Below are 23,230 nucleotides of genomic sequence, written 5' to 3'. Positions count from 1 at the left end.
CCCAAATTGCTGAGGTTTTGGGGTTTTTTTTGCATCCTCATCCATTCCATCCTGGTTTTTGCCCTTGCCAAACAGTCCTTGTCATAATGTGTCTCAACTTACCAACATTCAGAGCTTAAATTAAGTTTTCTAGGGCTACGCATGGAAGGAAGGGGGCATGCTTGTTTAATATACTCCTTAGATTTATTTCTTCTCTGGAAATCAAGGGAATATATAGTGCATAGCACTTCCTACTCCAGTTTGACTCATAACCAGGGGTGGGCTGCTACGGGTTCGGCCAGGTTTGGGAGAACCCATAGCTAACCTTATGGCCGGTTTGGAGAACCTCCAAATCCCCTGAGGGGTTTTAGGGGTGTCTTAACCACACAGTATTTGTTTCCAGAGAGTAAGCCATCTGTGTACCAAGTTTGGTTGAAATTGCTTGAAGCGTTCCAGAGTATGCTGGAACAAACATACATACATACATACCTATCCTCCGCGAGCTGCACTGGCTACCTATTAGTCTCCGAATCCGCTTCAAGGTGCTGGTCGCTACCTATAAAGCCCTACATGGCATCAGACCTGGGTACCTGAGAGACCGCCTCCTGCCGATTACCTCCCTCAGACCAATTAGATCGCACAGATTGGGTCTCCTCCGGATTCCATCTGCCAGCCAATGTCAGCTGGCGACTCCCTCTGGAACGAGCTCCCTGTTGAGATCCAGACCCTTACCACCCTCCCGGCCTTCCGCAAAGCCACCAAGTCCTGGCTGTTCCAGCAGGCTGGGGGGAGCTGAGAAGCATTTACCTCCACGGAAATTGTGAATGTTGGTTCTGTTTTTAATATGCTGTCTTTGTCTCGTTCCCCCCTTTCCCTTGTCTTTTGTGAGCCGCCCGGAGTCCTCCGGGAGTGGGCAGCATACAAGACAAATAAATTAAATAAATAAATAAATAAATAAATAAATAAATAAATAAATAAATAAATAAATACACACACACACACAAACACACACACACAACACACACACACACTTAAAGATAGATAGATAGATAGATAGATAGATAGATAGATAGATAGATAGATAGATAGACAGACAGACAGACAGACAGACAGACAGACAGACAGACAGACAGACAGACAGACAGCAAATGTGTGTGCGCACTGAACTAGCAGTAATGCTGACAGCAACCTACTCCTGCCTTTGGCCCATGGTCATTATGATTGCTAATTCTTCAACACAATTAATAAAGGATTAAAACAACAACAACAACAACAACAACAACAAACTTTGACCTACGGATACAGCTGGCCTCCTTCGAAATCTATGAAGTATGGGTTCGTTACAGCAAACGTCTCTAACCTTGGCAACTTTATGACTTGTGGACTTCAACTCCCAGAATTCCAAGGTTGGAGAGTTCTGTTTGACAATATCATCTATATAGAACCAGTAAATATGCATAGAATATCCAGTTAATATTATCTTTAGCTATATATTCAGATGCATTTGATAGTGGCATAACAATAATAATAAAAAAGTCATGAAATATTATGATCTGGCCATCGAAACCCGATTATGGATGAAACGTGTGACGGTGATACCCATTGTCATTGGGCCACTTGGTGCCATGTCCAAGAATTTTACAAAATACATCCAGAAATGGCAGCTTCCTTAGAACTGAAAAACAAAGGAGAGACAGAGTACTATGAGATCTGGGATAGATTTTTTATCAGTGGTTGGATTTAAGGAAGGGGAGTCGGCTCAAACAAGCACAAGGATGCATAGATTGAAATAAGAGGTAATATAGGCAATACATTATGCATCTGTAATTGTAATTACAACTATAACCATGTAGAAGATATTAAGTATGTATATATAGTTAGTACCGTATTTTTCGGAGTATAAGACACACCTTTTCCCTCAAAAAGGAGGCTGAAAATGTGGCTGCATCTTATACACAGAATACAGCATTTTTTGCCTCCCAACCACCACCCCCTTCACCAAAATGGCCATGCATAGCCTTTAGGAGGCTTCCAGAGTGCTTCTGGGGGTTGGGGAGGGCAGAAATGAGCAAAAAACAGGCCATTTGTTGCTCAATTTCCCCCCCCCCCAGCCCCCAGGAGCACTCTACAAGCCTCCTAAAGGCTATCTATGCCCTTTGGGTGGGGGGAATGGGCCCGTTTTCACACAAAAAAAGGGAGAGTTTGCAGAGTGCAAAAACTTTTTTAAAAAATTTGCCCTTTCAAAACCTTGGTCTTATACTCCGGTGCATCTTATACTCCGAAAAATATGGTAAGTAGTAACAGGTATTAAATACACAAGAGATCTGTGTTATACTCTAAATGGCGGAGAGATCGCCAAGATGGTTTCACTATGTCTAACATGTTTTTTTCCTTTAACAATAAAAGTCTTTTTTTAAAAAAGAAAAGAAATTGCAGCTTCCTGCAACAACGCCAACAGAACTGCCAAAACCATGCTATTCGGAACGTTGTATATTTTAAGAAAATACTTGGTCGATACCTAGGATACTGGCAGTAAGTCATATCCACCACCCGTGCCAGTCAAGGATAGCCGTGATACATTTTTTAAATGTTCAGTTGACTGAGTTTTGTGTTTAATGAATAAAAGAGGCAACAATAACAACAACAACAACAACAACAACAACAACAACAACAATTGAATCCTCTACAATTCCAGAACTCCTCAACATTTGGGAAATCCCATGCAAAGGCTTTCAAATGCAAAGCAACACCACACATTACCCATGAATATCAGGTTGCATACCCAGGATTCGTTATCCTATGAACGCTGAGATTTTTCACCATGACACGTAGAAGGGGAAAAATAACTCTGTATCACCATAGGCCCACTTTGTTTTTAAAGAAACTAACAAGCAAACAATAGCAGAGCTGGAGGAATAGAAAGAGACAATTAATCCTAATTCCGTTGGTCCGTCTGTCAGCCACGGTACTTGTGAATCTGAATTGTGTCAAAGGAACAGCTTTGCTATGTTTTCCTAAGCACATAAGCCCATTTTTTGGTGGTTTTGGGAAACATTTCTATTTGTAATCTTTTTTTAAAGCTGCATGAGATATCAGTTATGTGGTCTAACAGCACAAATTCCTGATTTAGCATCTTAAGCTCGCTCTCCTTAACCAATCTGACATGCAGCTAAAATGTCTCATCTTAGAATGTGCTTTATCGGAGATTTTATTTAATGATCTCCAAACATTTGCCATTTGCTATTAGCTCACATTTCTCCCTAACTCTTAGAAGCAGAGGCCAGGCCAGGCCAGATCAGATTTGTGGCAATGCAGAGTAAGATATTTCTCCTCTATCAGTTAATCACATTTCATGGTGTTTATCTCTTTGAAAGATGTTAAGATGGTTTTGAACGCGGGTATCAGTGTACTGGGTACACAATGGCTCAGGGTACATGGTGGCTCAGTGGCTAGGACGCTGAGCTTGTTGATCAGGAGGTCGGCAGTTCAGTGGTTCGAATCCCTAGCACTGCATAACGGAGTGAGCTCCCGTTACTTGTCCCAGCTTCTGCCAACCTAGCAGTTCGAAAGCACGAAATGCAAGTAGAAAAATAGGAACCACATTTGGTGGGAAGGAAACAGCGTTCTGTGCACCTTCGGCATTGAGTCATGCCAGCCACATGACCACAGCGCTGGCTCTTCGGCTTTGAAATGGAGATGAGCATCGCCCCCCAGAGTCGGGAACGACTAGCACATATGTGCGAGGGGAACCTTTACTGTTACCTATTAGTGTACTGCCCGGAGTCCTTGGGGAGTGGGAGGCATACAAGACAAATAAATACAATAATAATAATACTAGCACATCAGTATGTAACACAAAGCTGCATATAAACAAACCAATGTAAAAATCCAACATTAAACTTCAACTCTGTTATAAAGACCTCCGCAAGAAATCAATATTATCTGTTTAAAGTATGGCCTCTCAACCTTGACAACTTTGAGGTGGATGGACTTCAACTCCCAGAATTCCCTGGCCAGCACACTGGCTGGAAAATTCTGGGAATCAGAATCAGATTCAGAATAGAGCTGGAAGGGACCTTGGAGGTCTTCTAGTCCAGCTCCCTCCTCAAGCAGGAGATCCTATACCATTTCGGACAAGTGAAGATGAATCATCTTAAAGTTGTCAAGGATGAGAAACACTGGTTTAAAGTCTGATTCAAGATGGTGGCATACAGTCTGTATTTAATAAAGCTGCAGCTGTAATCCTAAATACGTTTCTTGGGTGGGAGTAGGGATGAGCTGTTGGGGTTTGGATGATCCTCTAGCTATGATTCTGTCCAGTTTGGCGAATCCCCAAATGCCACTGCTGGCTGGCCACGCCCCTCCCACCCCGCCTCTCCCAGGAGACTCCATGCAGCCTGTTCATCATGTCAAGTAAGTTCAGGGCCTGTGCGGAGGCTCGGGGAAGGCAAAAACAGGCCTACCGGAGGTTCCAGGAGTCTGGAAACAGGCCTGTTTCCAGCCTCTGGAAGGCCTCCAGAGGCCGGGGGAAGCAGTTTTCACCTTCCTGGAGTCTTGAGGAAAACCTCCAGAGTCTGGGGAGGGCAAAAAAGTCCATTCCGTTATGTGGCGCTAGGGATTCGAACCATCGAACTGCTGACCTTTCTGATCAACAAGCTCAGGGTCTTAGCCACTGAGCCACCGCGTGCCTCTTCTTTGTGCATGAATCAATAAAGAGGCAAAAAAGTGTAATTAAAAATTGCAGAATGGAGGAACAAGTTCTTTACAGAGTATGGGAGAATTATTAGTTCCTTTAAAGAAAAAAGAAAAGTGAAACGAAAGCAAATTATTCCCCAAAGAAGAATGTGGAAATAGCCTAAAATTCAATGCAGTGGTACAGGAAGCCAACTAGGCCATGTCCACCATTGCCACGCCCACCCAGCAACGGGGAATCAAACCCCTTGCTGCAATTTTTGAAGCCCACCCCTGGGCGGGAGGAAGATCAAGAAATAAGATTGCAGTGCAAGGATTCCTATCTTTAAATACTGGAATCTAAAGGAATGCTTTAGAAAGATAAATAAAATTTTCAAATCCGTTGCTATGCTTCTAGCTGTATTTCTTTGCACCAAGGACTTTCCTTGGCCTCAAAACTATCTTGTTTAAAGTATAAAAAGAAAAATCATAGAAGACTGGATGACTATTAAGGACCATCTAATCTTGAAGTGGGCTGCAGGATCAGCTTTCAACCCATTCACTAGACAGAATGCAGCGATATTTAACACAATAATACTTGACCGTTGACCTTGATTAAATGTTGGACTGGAAAATCATCTCCAGTGGATTTAAACAATATACAATATGGCAAGCCAGTTGATCCTAAAACAGGATTTCAGAACCAACTATATTATGCCACTCTGGTGTGGAATGCAAAAGGGGGGGAAAAATCCGACTATTAGAAACATAACTTTCATACAGTATTAGTAAGTTACTCTTAGAAAAAGTACATTAAGATTGATTGTGATTCTATGTGAGCCTGGATGCCAAAGTTTTAAAAGAAATGGTTAAGGAAGAAGGAATAACATAATACAGGGGTGTCAAACTCAAGGCCCAGGGGCTGAATACGGCCCACGGGGTGCTTAGATCTGGCCCGTGGAGCCACCCTGGAAACCGCAAAGGACCGGCCCGTGGTACCCCTGCCAGCGAAAACGGACCTTGGGAGGAGCAAACGCAGCCCTTCCGAGCTCCGTTTTCACTGGCAGAGGGTTGCAGGATGCTGTCGCAGCCAAAAACAGAGCCCGTTTTCTCTGGCAGAGTGCTCAGGCCACCAAAGGCGCCCTCGATATGAATGATGTTGAGCTAGCCACACCCACCCTGGCCATGCCCACTCAGCACCCCCAAACTCAAACATAACCCTGATGTGGCCCTCAATGAAATCGAGTTTGACACTCCTAACATAATAGCGTCTTATTTATATAAGGTAAAGGTAAAGGTTCCTCTTGCACATATGTGCTAGTCATTCCCGACTCTAGGGGGCGTTGCTCATCTCCATTTCAAAGCCGAAGAGCCAGCGCTGTCCGAAGACATCTCCGTGGTCATGTGGCCGGCATGTCTAAATGCTGAAGGCGCACGGAACGCTGTTACCTTCCCACCAAAGGTGGTGCCTATTTTTCTACTTGCGTTTTTACGTGTTTTTGAACTGCTAGGTTGGCAGAAGCTGGGACAAGTAACGGGAGCTCACTCCGTTACGCAGCGCTAGGAATTCGAACCATCAAACTGCCGACTTTTCTGATCAACAAGCTCAGAGTCTTAGCCACTGAGCCCCCACGTGCCTCTTATTTGTGTATGAATCAATAAAGAGGCAAAAAAAAAAGTGGAATTAAAAATTGCAGAATGGAGGAACAAGTTCTTTACACAGTATGGGAGAATGATTAATTCCTTTAAAGAAAAAATAAAAGTAAAACGAAAGCAAATTATTCCCCAAGGAAGAATTTGGAAATAGCCTAAAATTCAATATACAGATTTAATGGCTGGAAAATTAAACTCCAGCGGGCCTAATTGTCTTTTGGCAGTTTACAAACCTTCTCTGTAGATTTAATAAAAACAGAGGGTTCAGAATTGTTCTGCAAAATCTAGCCAGATGCTTCTTTGCGTGGATGTGTTTTACATAACCGAGGCAAAAGCTGTTTAATGCACTTTGTGTGGTTTGATTATTAGACATTCTTGATAACACAATGGAATAGTAGTGTGCAAAATTGAGTATTTATTGAAGCAGGTATGTCCTATTTCATTCATCCTTAGCAATTTGCACTTCTCGGTCCCAATAGGCTTTAGAATAAGTGAGTCCCATAATTAAGAAAATTCCCAGTTGTTTCTTTGGACAGTTATTATGGCTAATACTTTGCCAGAGACACGTGGAACTGAGAGCTGAACTATGGGGAGGAAGCCATTATGGAGTTTCAAATGCAATGAAGGCTGATTCTCATTTGCACAAATATTGTTTGGTTATACAAGATCTTATCACTTGCAGCTAAATGTTTGTACTGAAAAGCACTGCAGGGAGTGATATCCCACACGGCTTGAGTTTATGATGCAGGTATAATCTAAAACGACCACCCTCCGGCATAAAAGAGCACACTGCGTCCAGTTTTCATCACCACGATATCGAAAAGATTCTGAGACTCTTGAAACAGTGCAGAGAAAAGATGATGAGGGGACTGGAGGCTGAAACATTTGAAGAACAGTTGCAGGAATTGGGTATGTCTAGATTAGTGGGGAAAAAGGACTAGGGAAAACATGATAGCAGTCTTCCAATACCTCAGGGGCTGCCACAAAGAAGAGGGAGTCAAGCTATTCTCCAAATCATCTGAACGCAGGACAAGAAACCCCCATAACTTTAACTTTAACCTTAAACTGTCTACTGTTGACCTCACCCCATCCTAACAGATCTGTAAAAGGGGCGTGCATAAGCGCACCAGTGTGCCTAAAGTTTCTGTCCTACTTTCCCAATTCATTTGTACCCAAATGAGTTTGTTCCTTGTGTTCTTATTCGTGTTTATTCTTATCCCCGTTATCTTGTACATGACTGACTCACTGGCTGACTGGCTGACTGGCTGACTGGCTGACTGGCTGACTGGCTGACTGGCTGACTAACTAACTAACTAACTAACTAACTAACTAACTAACTAACTAACTAACTAGCTAACCAACCAACCAACCAAGTAAGCAAGCAAGCAAGCAAGCAAGCAAGTAAGGGATGGAAACTAGCCAAGGAGAGAAGCAATCTAGAACTAAGGAGAAATTTCCTGACAGTGAGAACAATAAATCATTGGAACGACTGGCCTCTGGAAGTTGTGAATGCTCCAACACTGGAAGTTTTTAAGAAGAAGTTGGACAACCATTTGTCTGAAATGTTAATAAGGTTTCCTGCTTGAGCAGGGCAAGACTAGAAGACCTCAAGGTGCCTTCTAATTTTGTTAGTCTGTTGTTGTTTTTTTGAAGAAATGATCAAATCTTCAAGCAGGAGTGGCTATTATGCGAAGGAGGTTCAAATCAACCCCCTCAGTGGTTCAGTAAAGGTTTAGGTTTAGATTTAGGTTTATTGGTTTTGTATGCCGCCCACTCCCGAAGGACTCCGGGCGGCTCACAATAAACAGGAGAGGGAATAAATAAGACAATACAAACAATTTTACAATCCACAACAGTCACAATTAAGACAGGGCTGGGTGCTTTAACAGCCCCCAGCCTGCCGGAACAGCCAGGACTTAGTAGCTTTACGGAAGGCCGGGAGGGTAGTAAGGGTCCGGATCTCCACGGGGAGCTCGTTCCAGAGGGCCAGAGCAGCAACAGAGAAGGCTCTCCCCCGGGGGGTCCCCAGCCGGCATTGGCATTGGTAAAAAAAAATGGGATAGGAGAAATGGATCAACTAAATAATCCTTTTTATGTTATCTTAATGATAGCGCTTTCTGCTTCTAACTGCTTACGTTCCTTGAGCATATTTGAATTTGAATTTGAAAGTTTATTTATAGGCTGCCCTTTTCCCTGGGGGGACTCAGGGTGGCTTACAACTCATGGGGGAAGGGGATACAAACAATGACACATAAGAACAATACATAATTAAAAAGAACACAACATTCATACCATTCGGGTGGGGTTACAATCTTTAGCCCCAGGCCTGACGGGATAGCCAGATTTTAAGGGCTGTGTGGAAGGTCTGGAGGGTGGTGAGGATACGAATCTCCACGGGGAGATCGTTCCAAAGGGTCGGAGCTACTACCGAGAAGGCTCTCCTCTGCGTGGTTGCCAGTCGACACTGACTGGCAGATGGGACTCGGAGGAGGCCTAATCTATGTGATCTAATTGGTCGCGAGGAGGTAATTGGCAGGAGGCGGTCTCTCAAGTACGCAGATCCACTACCATGAAGGGCTTTATGGGTGGCAAGTAGCACCTTGAAGCGCACCTGGAGATCGACAGGTAGCCAGCGCAGCTCGCGGAGGATAGGTGTTATGTGGGTGAACCGAGGTGCACCCACAATCGCTCGCAGGGCCTGAGCATACATTTTCTTGCGCAAACCTATAAACATGGATTTAAACAAACTGCTACCTCCTATCACGATCATTCTGTACCTTTCTCCATTAATAGCAATAACAATTAAGACATATACTGCTTTACAGTGCTTCCCAGCCCTCATTAAACAGTTTACAGAGTCAGCCTCTTGCCCCCAACAATTTGGGTCCTCATTTTACCCACCTCAGAAGGAGGGAAGGCTGAGTCAATTTTGAGCCTGGTGAGATTCGAACTGCCAAATTGCAGGCAGCCGGCAGTCAGCAGAAGTAGCCTGCAGGACTGCACTCTAACCACTGCATCACCGTGGCTCAATAATGGAAAATAGGTGTTTTCTGCTATCTTTCATTATGCGTATTATTGCCTATTGTGGGGGTTTTGTTATTTTTCTTTCACATAATACTGAACCCAAAGAAACTTTCTACAAAGTGAATGTTTTTGTTTTTTTAAATGGTTCCTCCATAAAGATTTTGCTTTGTTAATGTTCTGGTTTCTTTTGAATTATGTTATCTGACTGCCACATCTTCCTGGCATGTCCATGCATGTGAGGATATGCCTCTCTTTATCTCCATATTCCTCTGCATGTAAAGCCTGCTTGTCAGCAGAAAACTGAGTTGTAATCTTTTCTGCGCTCTCGGTTTTTTTCCAGCAGTCTTTACAGAGATGTGAAAGACTTGAGAAAGATGGAGAGATGTTAAATCTTCTCCACTTCTGTGGAGAGGCTGACGGTTCTCCTTCATTGCATGGCAGCATTCATTTTCAAAATTGGGGTGTTGCCCCCCCCCATTACTGCAGTTCCACAAGTCAAGCCATTTTCCTTAGTTTCGGGATCCCTTCAAGACCTCTGTATTAGCATTCCTGCAAATATCAGATTACCTCAGGGGTGTCAAATGTGATTTCATCGAGGGCCGTATCAGGGTTGTGTTTGACCTTGGTGGGGCTGGGGGGTATGGCAGAGGTGAGTTGCTCCTGGTTTTGCCTGGTTTTGCCGAACCCATAGTGGTGATTTGGCCTGGGTTGCACAACTGGCAGTGACTTAGGCTGGCCATGCCCATGGTCTCTTCTGCCATTACCGGCACATGCGCACAGCAAATTATAGTCAACTGCACATACACTAGCAACATGCGGCACACGCGTGTGTGAGCAAAGCAAGCAGTGCATGTGCAAAGCATGCGTGAAGTGAACCCGTACCAACCGGTACAGGAACCCGTCCCTGGGGCATGGCTAGGGGGCATGGCCAGCTCGATGCCACTCATCAAGGCTCTGTTTTCGGCTGCGACAGCTTCTTGGAGCCCTCTGCCAACAAAAACAGCAGGCTCCATTTTTCTCCAGGAGGCCGTCATAGCCAAAAATGGAGCCTACATGTGGCCCCTCCAAGCTCCATTTTCACTGGCAGAGGGTTGCAGGAGGCCATCGGGGCTGAAAATGGAGCCCGGGAGGGCCTCCCGCGGCTCTTGCAAGCTTCATTTTCAACTGCGATGGCATCCTGCAACTTCTGCCAGTGTAAATGAAGCTCAGGAGGGCTGCACGCAGCCCTTGTGAGTTCCTTTTTCACTGGCAGAGGCACCATGGACTGATCCTTCCCTTTTTCCAGGGCCGGCCCACAGGCCAGATCTAAGCAACCCACAGGCCAGATAACAGCCTGCGGGCCTTGATTTTTACATCCCTGGAATATGTCAATGCGTATTCCAGACAGAAGGGAGAAAGGAGAAAAAGGACCTCCTATCACATTATTACTTGAAACATCTTGAGAAGCCATTACAAGTCATAAAAGGACCCCCCACCCCTAATGATGTTCGTAATGTACAGGCACAAGTGCATCACTTTGACTCAGAGGGACAATGCATTTCTGGTCTGCTATGGTTAACTGCTTGGCTCAATGCCCCGCTATTTCATTTCCCAATCTTATTATTCAAGCAAGTTGGAACTTCAATCGCTGAATGAAGTGGGTTGAGAGAAAAGATCTTTTTTCCCCCCAGAGTCCAGCGTTAAAAAGCCACACATGGTAGAACTATCGTACAGCTGAGAAAAATTAACAGGACTCCTGAATGTAAGGTGAAAGCAAAGGTAAAGGTTCCCCTTGCACATATGTGCTATTTGTTCCCGATTCTAGGGGGCGGTGCTCATCTCTGTTTCAAAGCCGAAGAGCCAGCACTGTCCGAAGACGTCTCCGTGGTCATGTGGGCGGCATGACTGAATGCCGAAGGCGCACGGAACGCTGTTACCTTCCCACCAAAGGTGATCCCTATTTTTCTACTTGCATTTTTGCATACTTTTGAACTGCTAGGTTGGCAGAAGCTGGGAGCTCACTCCATTACGCTGCACTTGGGACTCGAACTGTCAACCTTTCTGATCAACAAGCTCAGCATCTTAGCCACTGAGCCACCACATCCCTAGACTCCTGAATATACTGTACACTTATTTTCTCTTTCACAAACACACACAACCCCAAATTGACATTGTAAGTCCTAGGTCACAGTTTTCTCTAACTTTACTCTGTTAACTATGTGGTGCTACTAACTCCTTCATTCTTAGCTCTCCATCTTTCCTTCTCAATGTCTGCATATATTTTTTAACTTGCTGGCTAAGGCAAAACATGTTTTTGATTTTATAGTTGGAAAAGAGGTTGGGGAATATATTGAAACGGTTCACGTATTTTTGTGGCGAGTTAAGTCTTCTAGCTGCGTTTCTAAATTAGGAGTTCTTGATACTTCTTTAGCATCTATGATTTAATTTCACTGGTTGAATAACTAGAGGTTTCTCAGCAAAACCCCTCCTAGAGCGATCTTCCCTGGGGAAACTCTCAATGCTGTTCAATTTCAGTGGTTTTAAAATAGGTGGATTTACATCAGTGGTGGGTTTCAAAAATTCTTCGAACCAACTCTGTGGGTGTGGCCTCCTTTGTGGGAGTGGCTTGCAGCCCATGTGACTGGATGGGAGTGGCTTGCCGCCCATGTGACCGGATATGAAGATGCCAACGACACTTGTCAGAACCACCTTAAATTACCTCATACACAGCACTGGCATGCATAAGAATATGATGTAAACTTGTTTTTTAAAACAACTTCAACACACGCAATGTTCTGATTGCACCACAAACGCAGTAGTCATCCTTACCTTTCACAGAGGCACTGGGTTTTATAAATATGAATTGTGAGCCGCCCTGAGTCCCTCGGGAATAGGGCAGCATACAAGTTGAATAAAATCCAAATCCAATGTTCGTCGAATTTCTTCCCTACTGTAATTGCTGTTTGTTTAGATACTGATTGTAGCATGTGTATGTATAGTATTCCTATATTCCTATTTGGCCACCTAATGAGAAAGAAGGACTCACTGGAGAAGAGTCTAATGCTGGGAAAGATGGAGGGCAAAAAAAGAATGGGATGGCAGAGAATGAGGTGGCTGGATGGAGTCAACGAAGCAGTCGGTGTGAGCTTCAGAGGATGGTAGAGCACAGGAAGTCCTGGAGGAACGTTGTCCATGGAGTCTCGATGGGTCGGACATGACTTCACCAGTATTTGATACAAACCGCTGTTGACTGTATCTGCTCCTGGGTTGATACACGTGATAGACCTGTGAGCACTCTGACATAATACTTCTCTCCAGCTCTCCAACATACTGCTTCCTGACTCAGCAGTTTCATTTCTAACATGTGTAACCTTCAAGATCATCATTCCATACCATCGGCTACATTGGCTCGGGTGGTGAGACCTGGAGTTCAGCATCTGGATACCTTAATGAGGGGGGTCTCTAAAGTAAGGGGCTACTAACTAAGAAGTCCCAAAAGTCAGTTTCACAGGCACGTTCTGAACTTGAGGTTAGTCGTAGGAATTCCCAGCGTTAAGACCGTCTCCGAAGCAGCTTAACTAGCTCTGCCAGTCTTTCCATTACGGCGCTGAGTTTCAGAAGAGACCAGATGTTTCATCAGCAACAAAAGACGTTTGGCATTTATCCTAATGTGATAACAAAGATCTTTGCCAGGGCTGCTTTTTTCAAACAAGGTAAACTAGGGAGTCTCCTGAGGAATTGTCTTGCTGATAAGTCCAGGCTTGCCGAATAAGGAAAGAAGCATTTCAGTGCTCTAGTATCTGTAAAAAAATGTTTTGGGCATGGCTCATATTTTGTAGAACAGCTGTCCTTCAAAGGGGACCTACCAAATCAGTGGAGGTATTCTGCCAGCTTTTACCAGTTTAGGAGAACCGGTAGCGGCTGCTAATGGAAGCTCCGCCCACCCACCTCGACGTAATGCATAACCTTATGTGCATGCGCAGAAGGCAGTGTGCGTGAGCGTAGTGAGTTCACATTTGATTCACGAGAAGAGTCCTCCCCTCCTCTGCTCGCAACAGAATCCCTTATACCACCAGACTTGAAATTTTGGGCTTTCGGCAACTTAGAACTCCGCCGCCTTCAGTCTGACCTGAGCGTAGTACATAAAATTATCCGCTACAATGTCCTGCCTGTCAATTACTACTTCAGCTTCAACCACAACAATATAGGAGTACACAATAGATACAAACTCAAAGTAAACCGCTCCAAACTCAATTGCAGAAAATGCGACTTCAGCAACAGAGGGGTCAACGCCTGGAATGCACTACCTGACTCTGTGATTTCTTCCCCAAACCCCCAAAACTTTAACCTTAGACTCTCTACTGTTGACCTCACCCCATTCCTAAGAGGTCCGAAAAGGGGGCAAGCATAAGCGCACCAGCGTGCCTACCGTCCCTGTCCTAATGTTTCTTTTTATTCGTATCCATTTCATGCATCCAAAATCATGTTTATAGATATATATGTTGTCTAATTCATGTTTGATGACATAAAAAATAACTAAATAACTAAATAACTAAATAATAACTAAGTAACTAAATAACTAAGTAACTAAATAACTAAGTAACTAAATAACTAAATAACTAAATAACTAAATAACTAAATAACTAAATAACTAAATAACTAAATAACTAAATAACTAAATAACTAAATAACTAAATAACTAAATAACTAAATAACTAAATAACTAAATAACCAAATAACCAAATAACCAAATAACTAAATAACTAAACTAAATAGCTAAATAGCTAAACAGCTAAACAGCTAAATAGCTAAATAACTAAATATCATAACTAAATATCATAACTAAATATCATAACTAAATAACATAACTAAATAGCTAAATAGCCAAATAGCCAAATAGCCAAATAACCAAACTAAATAACTAAATAACTAAATAACTAAATAACTAAATAACTAAATAACTAAATAACTAAATAACTAAATAACTAAATAACTAAATAACTAAATAACTAAATAACTAAATAACTAAATAACTAAATAACTAAATAACTAAATAACTAAATAACTAAATAAATAACAACTAACTAAATAACTAAACTAAATAGCGGCAACTCTGTGCATGCGCACGCTGGGAACAGGCTCCAGCTGTTTGTCTGTCTCACTGAAATCTGACTCCGAAGGCAGCTGATAACTGGCATACGGCCCTGGCCCCATCTCTGCCTCCGACACAGAGCCCTCGTCCGAGCCTCCCCCAGATTCCAGGACTGGCTCAGGTTCCTCCCCAACCTCCTCACTGTCTGAATCTGTTGCCAGATCTGCTGGCCCCTGGCGGGCCACAACACATAGCAGCAGTTTGGGGAGTGACGTCAAGCTGGCCATGCCCACCCAGTTGACCACATCGACCCAGTTGGCCATGCCCGGCCATCCTCCCGAGGTCAACCACAGCCCTGATACCCCTGTTTTAGAGACCTTATGTTTGCAACCAATCCTTATATTCATTTGAACTGCCTGGGTTCCACACTTGACATTCCAAATGGTGATGGTGAAATACTTATATTGAAATGATCTCATAAACCTGGATTGGATTGGATCCCAAAAATCAAGAGACACCAAGACGACCTGGATTTAAGAATCCATTACTTATTCCAGGGCACTCAAAAATTAATGACTAGGCAGGTGATTTCGCTGTTTATGGTATGGTCCTCTATTCTTTTCAGCCGGGATTTTTGGTTGGGGTGGGGCGGGGGGGGATGAGGAAAAAGTGAAAGCGATTCCAAAGCAAACATCAAATTCTCTTCGGGGGAAAAAGAAACCTGAATTACACCTGTACCCCATTAGATTATAAATGCCAGCAGAGGAAAAATGACTAAAATTATGATCCAGACTCCATGTTTCACTGCAATCTTTTTTTTCTCTTGCTAACACATTCCTTTCTTTTAACAACCAGAACCAAATGAGTATCCTAACACATAAATAATGTTCCCTTGATAAAAGAGGGCAATAAAACGGAAAGGGAAGCCTTATACGTCAACTGCAAACTCTTCAAAGAACACCCGGAGGGGTTTAAAATATGACCCATGCATTAAATTGTTAATTGTCCAAATCTCTCTCTCTCTCTCTCTCCTCTCTCTCTCTCTCTCTCTCTCTCTCCCTCCCGTCCCTCCCCTCCCCCCCCCTCTCTCTCTCACTCACTCTCTCTCTCTCTCTTTTCTTTTTCCAGGAGGGAGAATTTAACTGGATGACATTATAACGGGTAGTTTAATGTCTTTTGACAACTTTGGAAAAGGTTTTTTTTTTTTTAATTAACTATATGGGAAACTTGAGGACAAGAAGGAAGGGCTGATCCTTTTACAGGTCTTTTACAAATAGTTTGCTGCTCTGCAGGGAACATGTGGCTGTCCAGATGTGGCTGGAATCTGAGTTTCCTTTAGTATGGATAGTGCTGAGGAATGATGGAACTTTGTTTCCTGTAATTTTTCAGGTCTAAGGTGAACTCCCCCTTTTTTTTTTTTGCTTTCTAGTCTGGTGCCTTAACCGCTAGATCAGGACCCATGCATGGGCCGAATCCGGCCGACAGGGTGCTTAAATTCGCCCCCCCCCCCCCAGGGCTGGCCTGGAAATATCAAAGGACTGGTCTGTAGGAAGTTAGCACCCACCCCTCTCTTAGAAAAATGAAGTATCCTGGGAAATATTGTAAAAGGCAGAATGTTATATTTCCCTGGGTCAGAAATGGAGAAACATATTTTTAGGCAGGAAACAGACTCACTCTTAGTAGCCTCCACTTTCCTTAATGGGCCATTAAAATGCCCGAGCCAGTCTATTCTACATAACAAAGAGATCCCCCTTCAGCTCCTGGTTGATGGGATTAAGGCATGATAGTATTAGCCCTTTACCCAACTCACCACATGGCATGTGGGAATTCAACCAAACTTGGACTCAAAACGCAGCCTAGAGAGTTGCCCCTGCCTGGCCCCATGGGAGTCTGACAACCAATCAGAATGCATTTCTTACACAGGAACAGGAAGCAGAGAGGTGGGGCCAAACAGAGTATAAAAACCCAGCAAGCCCCTTCTTTTCTCTTTTTTTTCTTTTTCACCCAACATCTGGAAGCACGAGATCCTCGTTTTCGGTTCAGGAGCTCAAGCCGTGTGGTCCTGTCCACCATTAAAACCATCTTTCCAAGGAGCCTCCATGTTTCCAGTGTCTTTTCCCCCCACTTGGAATTGAACCCGGGAGGACATTTCTTCCAACAGGTCCACCAGTGTCTCTAGAGGCTAAATTGGGCCACCTTTGCATCCCCCATGCCTCGTTTTCACCCACCATGGCCTCTTGCAGCCCTCTGCCAAAAATGGGTCCGAAAATGGGCCAAAAACTGACTGAAAAATGGGCCAGAAATGTGCCACACAGACAGTTTTGGGCCGGCATAGTGTTGCAGGATGCCATGGGGGGCAAAAACGAGGTGCAGGTGCATGCAAACACCCCTGTGCCCTGTTTTGGCTGGCAGGTTCCTGCAGGGCGCATCCATCCATCCAGTGGTGGGTTTCAAAAATTGTTCGAACCTACTCTGTGGGTGTGGCCTCCTTTGTGGGAGTGGCTTGCCGCCCATGTGACCAGATGGGAGTGGCATGCCGCCCATGTGACCGGATATGAAGATGCCGAAGACACTTGTCAGAACCACCTTAAACTACCTCACACACAGCACTGGCATGCTGTATAAGAATATGATGTAAACTTGTTTTTTAAAAGGCATCTTTGGTTTGCGTTAAAACAACTTCAACACACACAATGTTCTGATTGCACCACAAGCGCAGTAGTCATCCTTACCTTTCACAGAGGCACTGAGTTTTATAAATATGAGCATGATAGTGTAGAATAATCATATCCAAGGACCAGTGGTGGGTTTCAAAATTTTTTGGAACCTCTTCTGTAGGTGTGGCCTGCTTTCCGGGTCCACTGGTGGAACCTCTTCTAATCGGTTTGGTAGATTTGATGAACCGGTTCGACCGAATAGGTGCGAACTAGTAGGAACCCACCTCTGCGTCCATCCCTCAAAGAAATCCAGTTTGACATCCCTGCACTAGACTAAACTGTCTTTCCACAAAGCACTGGGAAAGGCCTTCCTTCTCTACAAAACTCCAGCCTAAGATAGCATGGGTAAGTAGATTGTACATTTGGCCTAATCCATCTCACGTCGTATTTTTAACTGGTGTGAGCCTCTCCCAGTATGAAGAAATCATGGCTATGGCACGGAGGAGATAAATTAGATTATATTTATACCCTGTCTGCTGCTCGAGAGACAGGTTGACAGGTGTTGTTAAGCAGAAGAGTTTCATCCTATTGCGGTTGATAAAGTTTCATCTAGTTGAGTTCACAGAGGTTAATTCCTTATCATCTGCTCCTGGAACATATTATTAGATAATCCTTCAGATAATTACGTCTCTATCAGAGGTGGGTTTCTACCAGTTCGCACCTATTCGGTAGAACCGGTTCATCAAATCTACGGAACCGGTTAGAAGAGGTTCCACCAGTGGACCCGGAAAGCAGGCCACACCTACAGAAGAGGTTCCAAAACTTTTTGAAACCCACCACTGCCACACACACACACACACACACACAGACAGACAGACAGACAGACAGAGAGAAAGAGAAAGAAAGGAAGAAATAAATAAATAAAAAAGAAAGAAAAAGAGTGAGAGAGAGATGAAAGAAAAAAAGAAAAAAGGGACAGAGAGACAAATTGAAGGAAAGAGAGAAAGAGAGAGAGAGAAGAGAGAGAGAGAGAGAAAGAGAAAACACATGGCCGGCAAGCCACTCCCACCAAGTCACATGGCCGGCAAGCCACTCCCATAAAGGAGGCTACACCCACAGAGTAGGTTCCAAAAAAATTTGAAACCCACCACTGGTCTCTATGATAGGTTGGAGACAATCTAGTGCAGGGGTGTCAAACTCAAGGTTTGAGGCCTGGATCCGGCCCGTGGGGTGCTTAGATCTGGCCCATGGGGCTGTCCTGGAAACAGTGAAGGACCGGCTCGCGGTGCCTCTGCCAGGGAAAACGGAGCTTGGGAGGGCCGCACACGAGCTCCGTTTTAGCTGGCAGAGGGCTGCAGGCGGCTGTCACAGCCTAAAATGGAGCTTAAGAGCTCATTTTCGCTGGCAGAGCACTCGGGTCTCCACAGGTTGCCGCCGACATGAGTGACGTCAAGTTGGCCACGCCCATCCTGGCCACGGCCACTCCACCCCCCGTTGAGGTCAAACACAACCCTGATGCGGCCCTCAATGAAATCGAGTTTGACACCCCTGATCTAGTGTGACTGCAGAACTCCAGTCCTGGATAAAAGGACCTCAGCCTGTCCTGTTAAAACTTATCAGAGAATGTTCAACTTGCCAGCAGTCGGGACTCCCACATATTTCGTTAACTTTTCACTTAAGTTAAATTCAAGTAAAATGTTCATGACTTACCCAGCAGGCCAAGGATTAATTTCACGTCTCTGAAACTTGAACATGACACTGTATTTTGTTTCACATGGGCGTGTGCGTTTGAAAAGAACTATGTATGGGTGGTCCTTGACTTATGACCATAATTGAGGCCAGCATTTCATTTCTGAGACTTCAATCTCCCCAGCTGAGTTGGGAGGCCTTGAGAACAATCCCCAACATATCTGAAGGGTGACAATTTGCAGAAGGCCGATATCTTAGAGCTGTAGCAGACCTCGATGTCACATCAAGGCTAGGTGCGAAATGATGCAATTTGGACCTCAGGGACCACTAAATCCATAATTTTAAATCCCGTGGACCACTAATATGATCTGCCTAATGACACACACCCCCCCCCCCGAAGTCATGACTCCCATCCCCTGCTTTGCATGTGTTCTGACCGAGTTTTCCCAAGAGCATGAAGCAAACTCCTGGTCCCGACAAAAAACCCTTTTATTAATTAACTGTGAATTCTGCTCATTCACATCCAGCAAAGTCTTTCAAGGGAGGATTTACGGTCACAGACCTTATCTGGCTTGGAGAGCTGACAGGCCGAGATCTGCAAAACTTGGCCAGGAGTCTCGGGGAGTCACGAACCAATTAAGTGAACTAATTGTCTCCTGCAAACTCCACTCCCCTTTCGTTCCTCTTTTATTCCCTATGGGAGGGGCCATTCATTGTCCACCTGTGGCCTTACAAGTCGACCCCTGTTCGTTAGCTGTTCTCTTTGTCTGGCAACTCTGTGCATGCGCACACTGGGAACAGGCTCCAGTTGTTTGTCTGCCTCACTGATGTCTGACTCCGAAGGCAGCTGATAACTGTCGGATGGCCCTGGCCCTGTCTCTGACTCCGACACAGAGCTCTCGTCTGATCCTTCCCCAGACTCCAGGACTGGCCCATGTTCTTCCCCAACCTCCTCACTGTCCGAATCTGCTGCCAGCTCCGCTGGCTGCTGGTGGGCCACAATACTGCCATGTTTTTTAATTCCAGTCTGACCCCAGCTGAATTTCGCTTTTCGAAATTCACATTTGGGAGTTGAGGCGCCCTGGAACAGCCAAAGCAAGAAGCCAGTTGGGCTTTAATGAACTCCTTCGAATTCCAGATTTGCTGGCTCAGCCGCACTGCCAAGAGATCAGGCAGCGTGGATGTGAGTTTGGTCGCTACTGCTCACCTGAATATGTCAGAGAGAATCGCTCTGCTGACACAATAATGAGAAATGAGTCTCAGCAAGCCCTTGGCTAAGGGAGACGTGGAAGGGAACCCTTTCCAAGCGCAGGAGAACACTGCAGGGATGTTAAAAGTGTGTCCTGGATTCCTCTTTAATCTCGATGCAACAAACAGAAGCAATTAAGGGAGAGAACACAGAGAGGGCTGTCCTACCGGTGCCCCACTTTTGGCTTCTAAGACAAAACTTTAGAGGATAAGAATACTCTGCTGCTGCTCAAGGCGTTCAGCTGCTCCAAGCTCAAGGCAGGCATGAAAAAATGCAACAGTACAGGTAGTCCAAAGGGACGCCGTGGCTCAGAGGCTAAGACGCTGCACTTGTTGATCAGAAAGGTCGGCGGTTCGGCGGTTCCAATCCCAGTAAGGGTATGGCTAGCTGATGAGATATATACCTTATATATATATATATACCTTTCACCCTGGCCTGGCTGATAAGGAGTCGAGCTCTGTAGCTCAATGGTTAACACATCTGCCTAAGAGGCAATAGAGCACAGGTTCGATTCCCAGCAAGGGTATGGCTAGCTGATGAGAGCTAAATAGCTTGAAATAGATCTATACTAGTCTCCCTTTATTTATTTATCAGCATAAATATAACAAACATATATATATATATATATATATATATATATATATATATATATATATATATATATATATATATATATATATATATATATATACACACACACACACACACACACATACATATAAAATTTTCCTCCAGAATGCTTTCATGTATTGAGCATCTTCTTACTAACACACTACATAGTAGTACTAAATCAGGGGTATCAAAGTCAAGGCCCGTGTGCCGGATCTGGCCCAAGGGTACTTAGATCTGCCCCATGGGACCCCCCAAGCTTCATTTCCGCTGGCAGAGGGTTGCAGGAGGCCGTCACAGCTGAAAACAGAGCTCGGGAGCCCATTTTCACTGGCACTGGGGCCACCACAGGTCCCCCCCGACATGAGTGACATTGAGATGGCCACATCCACCCTAGCCACGACCCTGCCCCCCCAGGTCAAACACAACCCTGATGTGGTCCTCAATGAAATCGAGTTTGACACCCCTGTACTAAATCTTCTTACTACCCTGTTTCCCTGAAAGTAAGACCTCCACGGATAATAAGCCCAATCAGGCTTTTGAGTGCATGCGCTAAAATAAGCCCTCCCCCCCAAAATAAGCCCTCTCTGAAAATATTGCAACATAGCAGCAGCCATGGGGTGACCACACTCACCGCCTCCTGCACCTCAAAAATAAGACCTCCCCGAAAATAAGGCCAAGCGCTTATTTTGGGGGGTCAAAAGAAAATAAGACCCCATCTTATTTTCGGGGAAACACAGTATTATGGATGAATTGATTCTATAAGTGCGGTCGGGGCCTACCGACTGACCTTCACAGGGCTAAAGGACCAGATGACTGCAAAGAAAATACATCCTTCCATTTCCCCACCATTCAGTCAGAACGGAAGAAGCTTCTCAGATGAAAAGGGAAATCTCTTCAAGGAAAAAAAAAAACCCCAGGAAGCCCAATTGCCTTTCGAAAAAGCACCCTTGAGTTAAGGATTCCGATATATGTCTACAAACGCTTGAGATTTTCAGTGTGGGCATAAGGTGATTCACCAACCTCAGATCGCTGCGCCTGGGGAAGAGTTTCTTTTTTCCGCTGAAATAGATATCAAATTCATCCACCTTCAAACGATGGGCATAATCAATATAGGCGGAGACCTCCTGGCCGCGGGCGTTTCGATCACGGATGAAGATTATGGACTAGAGGCAAAAGGGGAAAGGGCTACTGTTACTCAAGTGTCCATAAAAAATATTTTCCTACACCATTTTCCTACTTTCTTTGCAAGATCAGGATTTCAGTCATTCTGTCCTTCCATCATTCTGGTTTCGGTTAAAGATGGCACCGCTAACGGCAACCTTGGTGAAATGCTCTCTAGTAGTTCTGATGTTTTCTTAGACACAAAGCTATCCCCCCACCCCCCCGTGCCATCACTCTGCTGAACTCTTAACTCCCATAGTACTGTCTCATTTCTTGTGTTCGGACAGTGAGGAGGTTGGGGAGGAACATGGGCCAGTCCTGGTCTCTGGGGAAGGCTCTGAGGAGGTCTCTGTGTCAGAGGCAGAGAGGGGACCAGGACCGTCTGACAATTATCATCTGCCTTCAGAGTCAGACATCAGTGAGGCAGACGAACAGCTTGAGTCTGTTCCCATCGTGCGCATGCGCAGAGCTGCCAGGCGAAGGGAACAGCTAAAGAACAGGGGTTGACTTGGGAGTAAGGCTACAGGTGGATGATGAATGGCCCCTCCCAGAGGCAATAAAAGAGGAGCGAAAGGGGAGTGGAGTTTGCAGGAGACATTTAGTTCGCTTCATTGGTTTGTGACTCTCAAAAGACTCCTTGCCAAGTTCTGCAGATGTCTGCCTGGCAGCTCTCCAAGCCAGATAAGGTCTGTGTCTGGAAATCCTCCCTTGAAAGACTTTGCTGGATGTGAATGAACAGAATTCACAGTGGATTAATAAAAGAGTTTTTTTTTTCGGGACAAGGAATCAGCTTCATGATCTTGGGAAGCCTCGGTCAGAATATTCCTGAGCTTTTCTCATGCTCTCATCTTCATACTCTCTTCTCGTATTGGTTTTCTAGGATTTATCAAGTGTTGCTTTTAAATTACAATTAATGATTGTAACTATGATTTATGATCTATGACCTATCTATTGCTGTTTATATGTACACTGGAGACAAATTCTTTCTGTGTTCAATCACACTTGGCCAATAAAGAATTTCTATTCTATTCTATTCTATTCTATTCTATTCTATTCTATACTATGCTATTACTATACTATTGTATTCTATTCTATTGTAGTCTAGCCTATCCTATCCTAGCCTACCCAGCCTATCCTATCCTATCCTATCCTATCCTAGTCTAGCTTAGTGTAGCCTATCTTAGCCTACTCTAGCTTCATCAATCTTTCAGGTACCACCTCTGTGGCCAGATCTAATTTGTATGGGCTGCCAAGTAATTTTAATGGGATTTTCTCTGGAAGAAGAGTAAGTCGCATGGCAGACTTCTTCTGGGGGGGGGGGGGGAAACATCTCCCTGTCTCAGAGTGTAAACCACAACAGTGTTTCTCAATTTTAAGAGCAGAATTCCCTAGCCAGTGGTGGCTAGCATCAAAATTCTTCCTTGAATTCTTAAAGTGCTCTCAAGTGCCAATTCCCTTTTAAAA

General features: G+C 44.5%; 1 protein-coding gene across 1 annotated transcript in view; it reads right to left on the bottom strand.

Moving 5' to 3' along the window:
- Window positions 1-23,230, bottom strand: part of CFAP299 (cilia and flagella associated protein 299) — a 197,298-nt gene that overhangs the window by 42,407 nt on the left and 131,661 nt on the right. Inside the window, exon 3 of the mRNA XM_032224320.1 lies at window positions 21,626-21,768. Coding sequence (XP_032080211.1) covers window positions 21,626-21,768 — 143 coding nt within the window. The remainder of the gene's footprint in view (window positions 1-21,625; window positions 21,769-23,230) is intronic.

The sequence above is a fragment of the Thamnophis elegans genome, chromosome 9, assembly GCF_009769535.1.
Source record: "Thamnophis elegans isolate rThaEle1 chromosome 9, rThaEle1.pri, whole genome shotgun sequence".
In the NCBI taxonomy this organism is placed as follows: domain Eukaryota; kingdom Metazoa; phylum Chordata; class Lepidosauria; order Squamata; family Colubridae; genus Thamnophis; species Thamnophis elegans.
The sequence above is the reverse complement of the archived record's forward strand: the minus strand, read 5'-3'. Positions and strand labels throughout refer to the sequence as shown.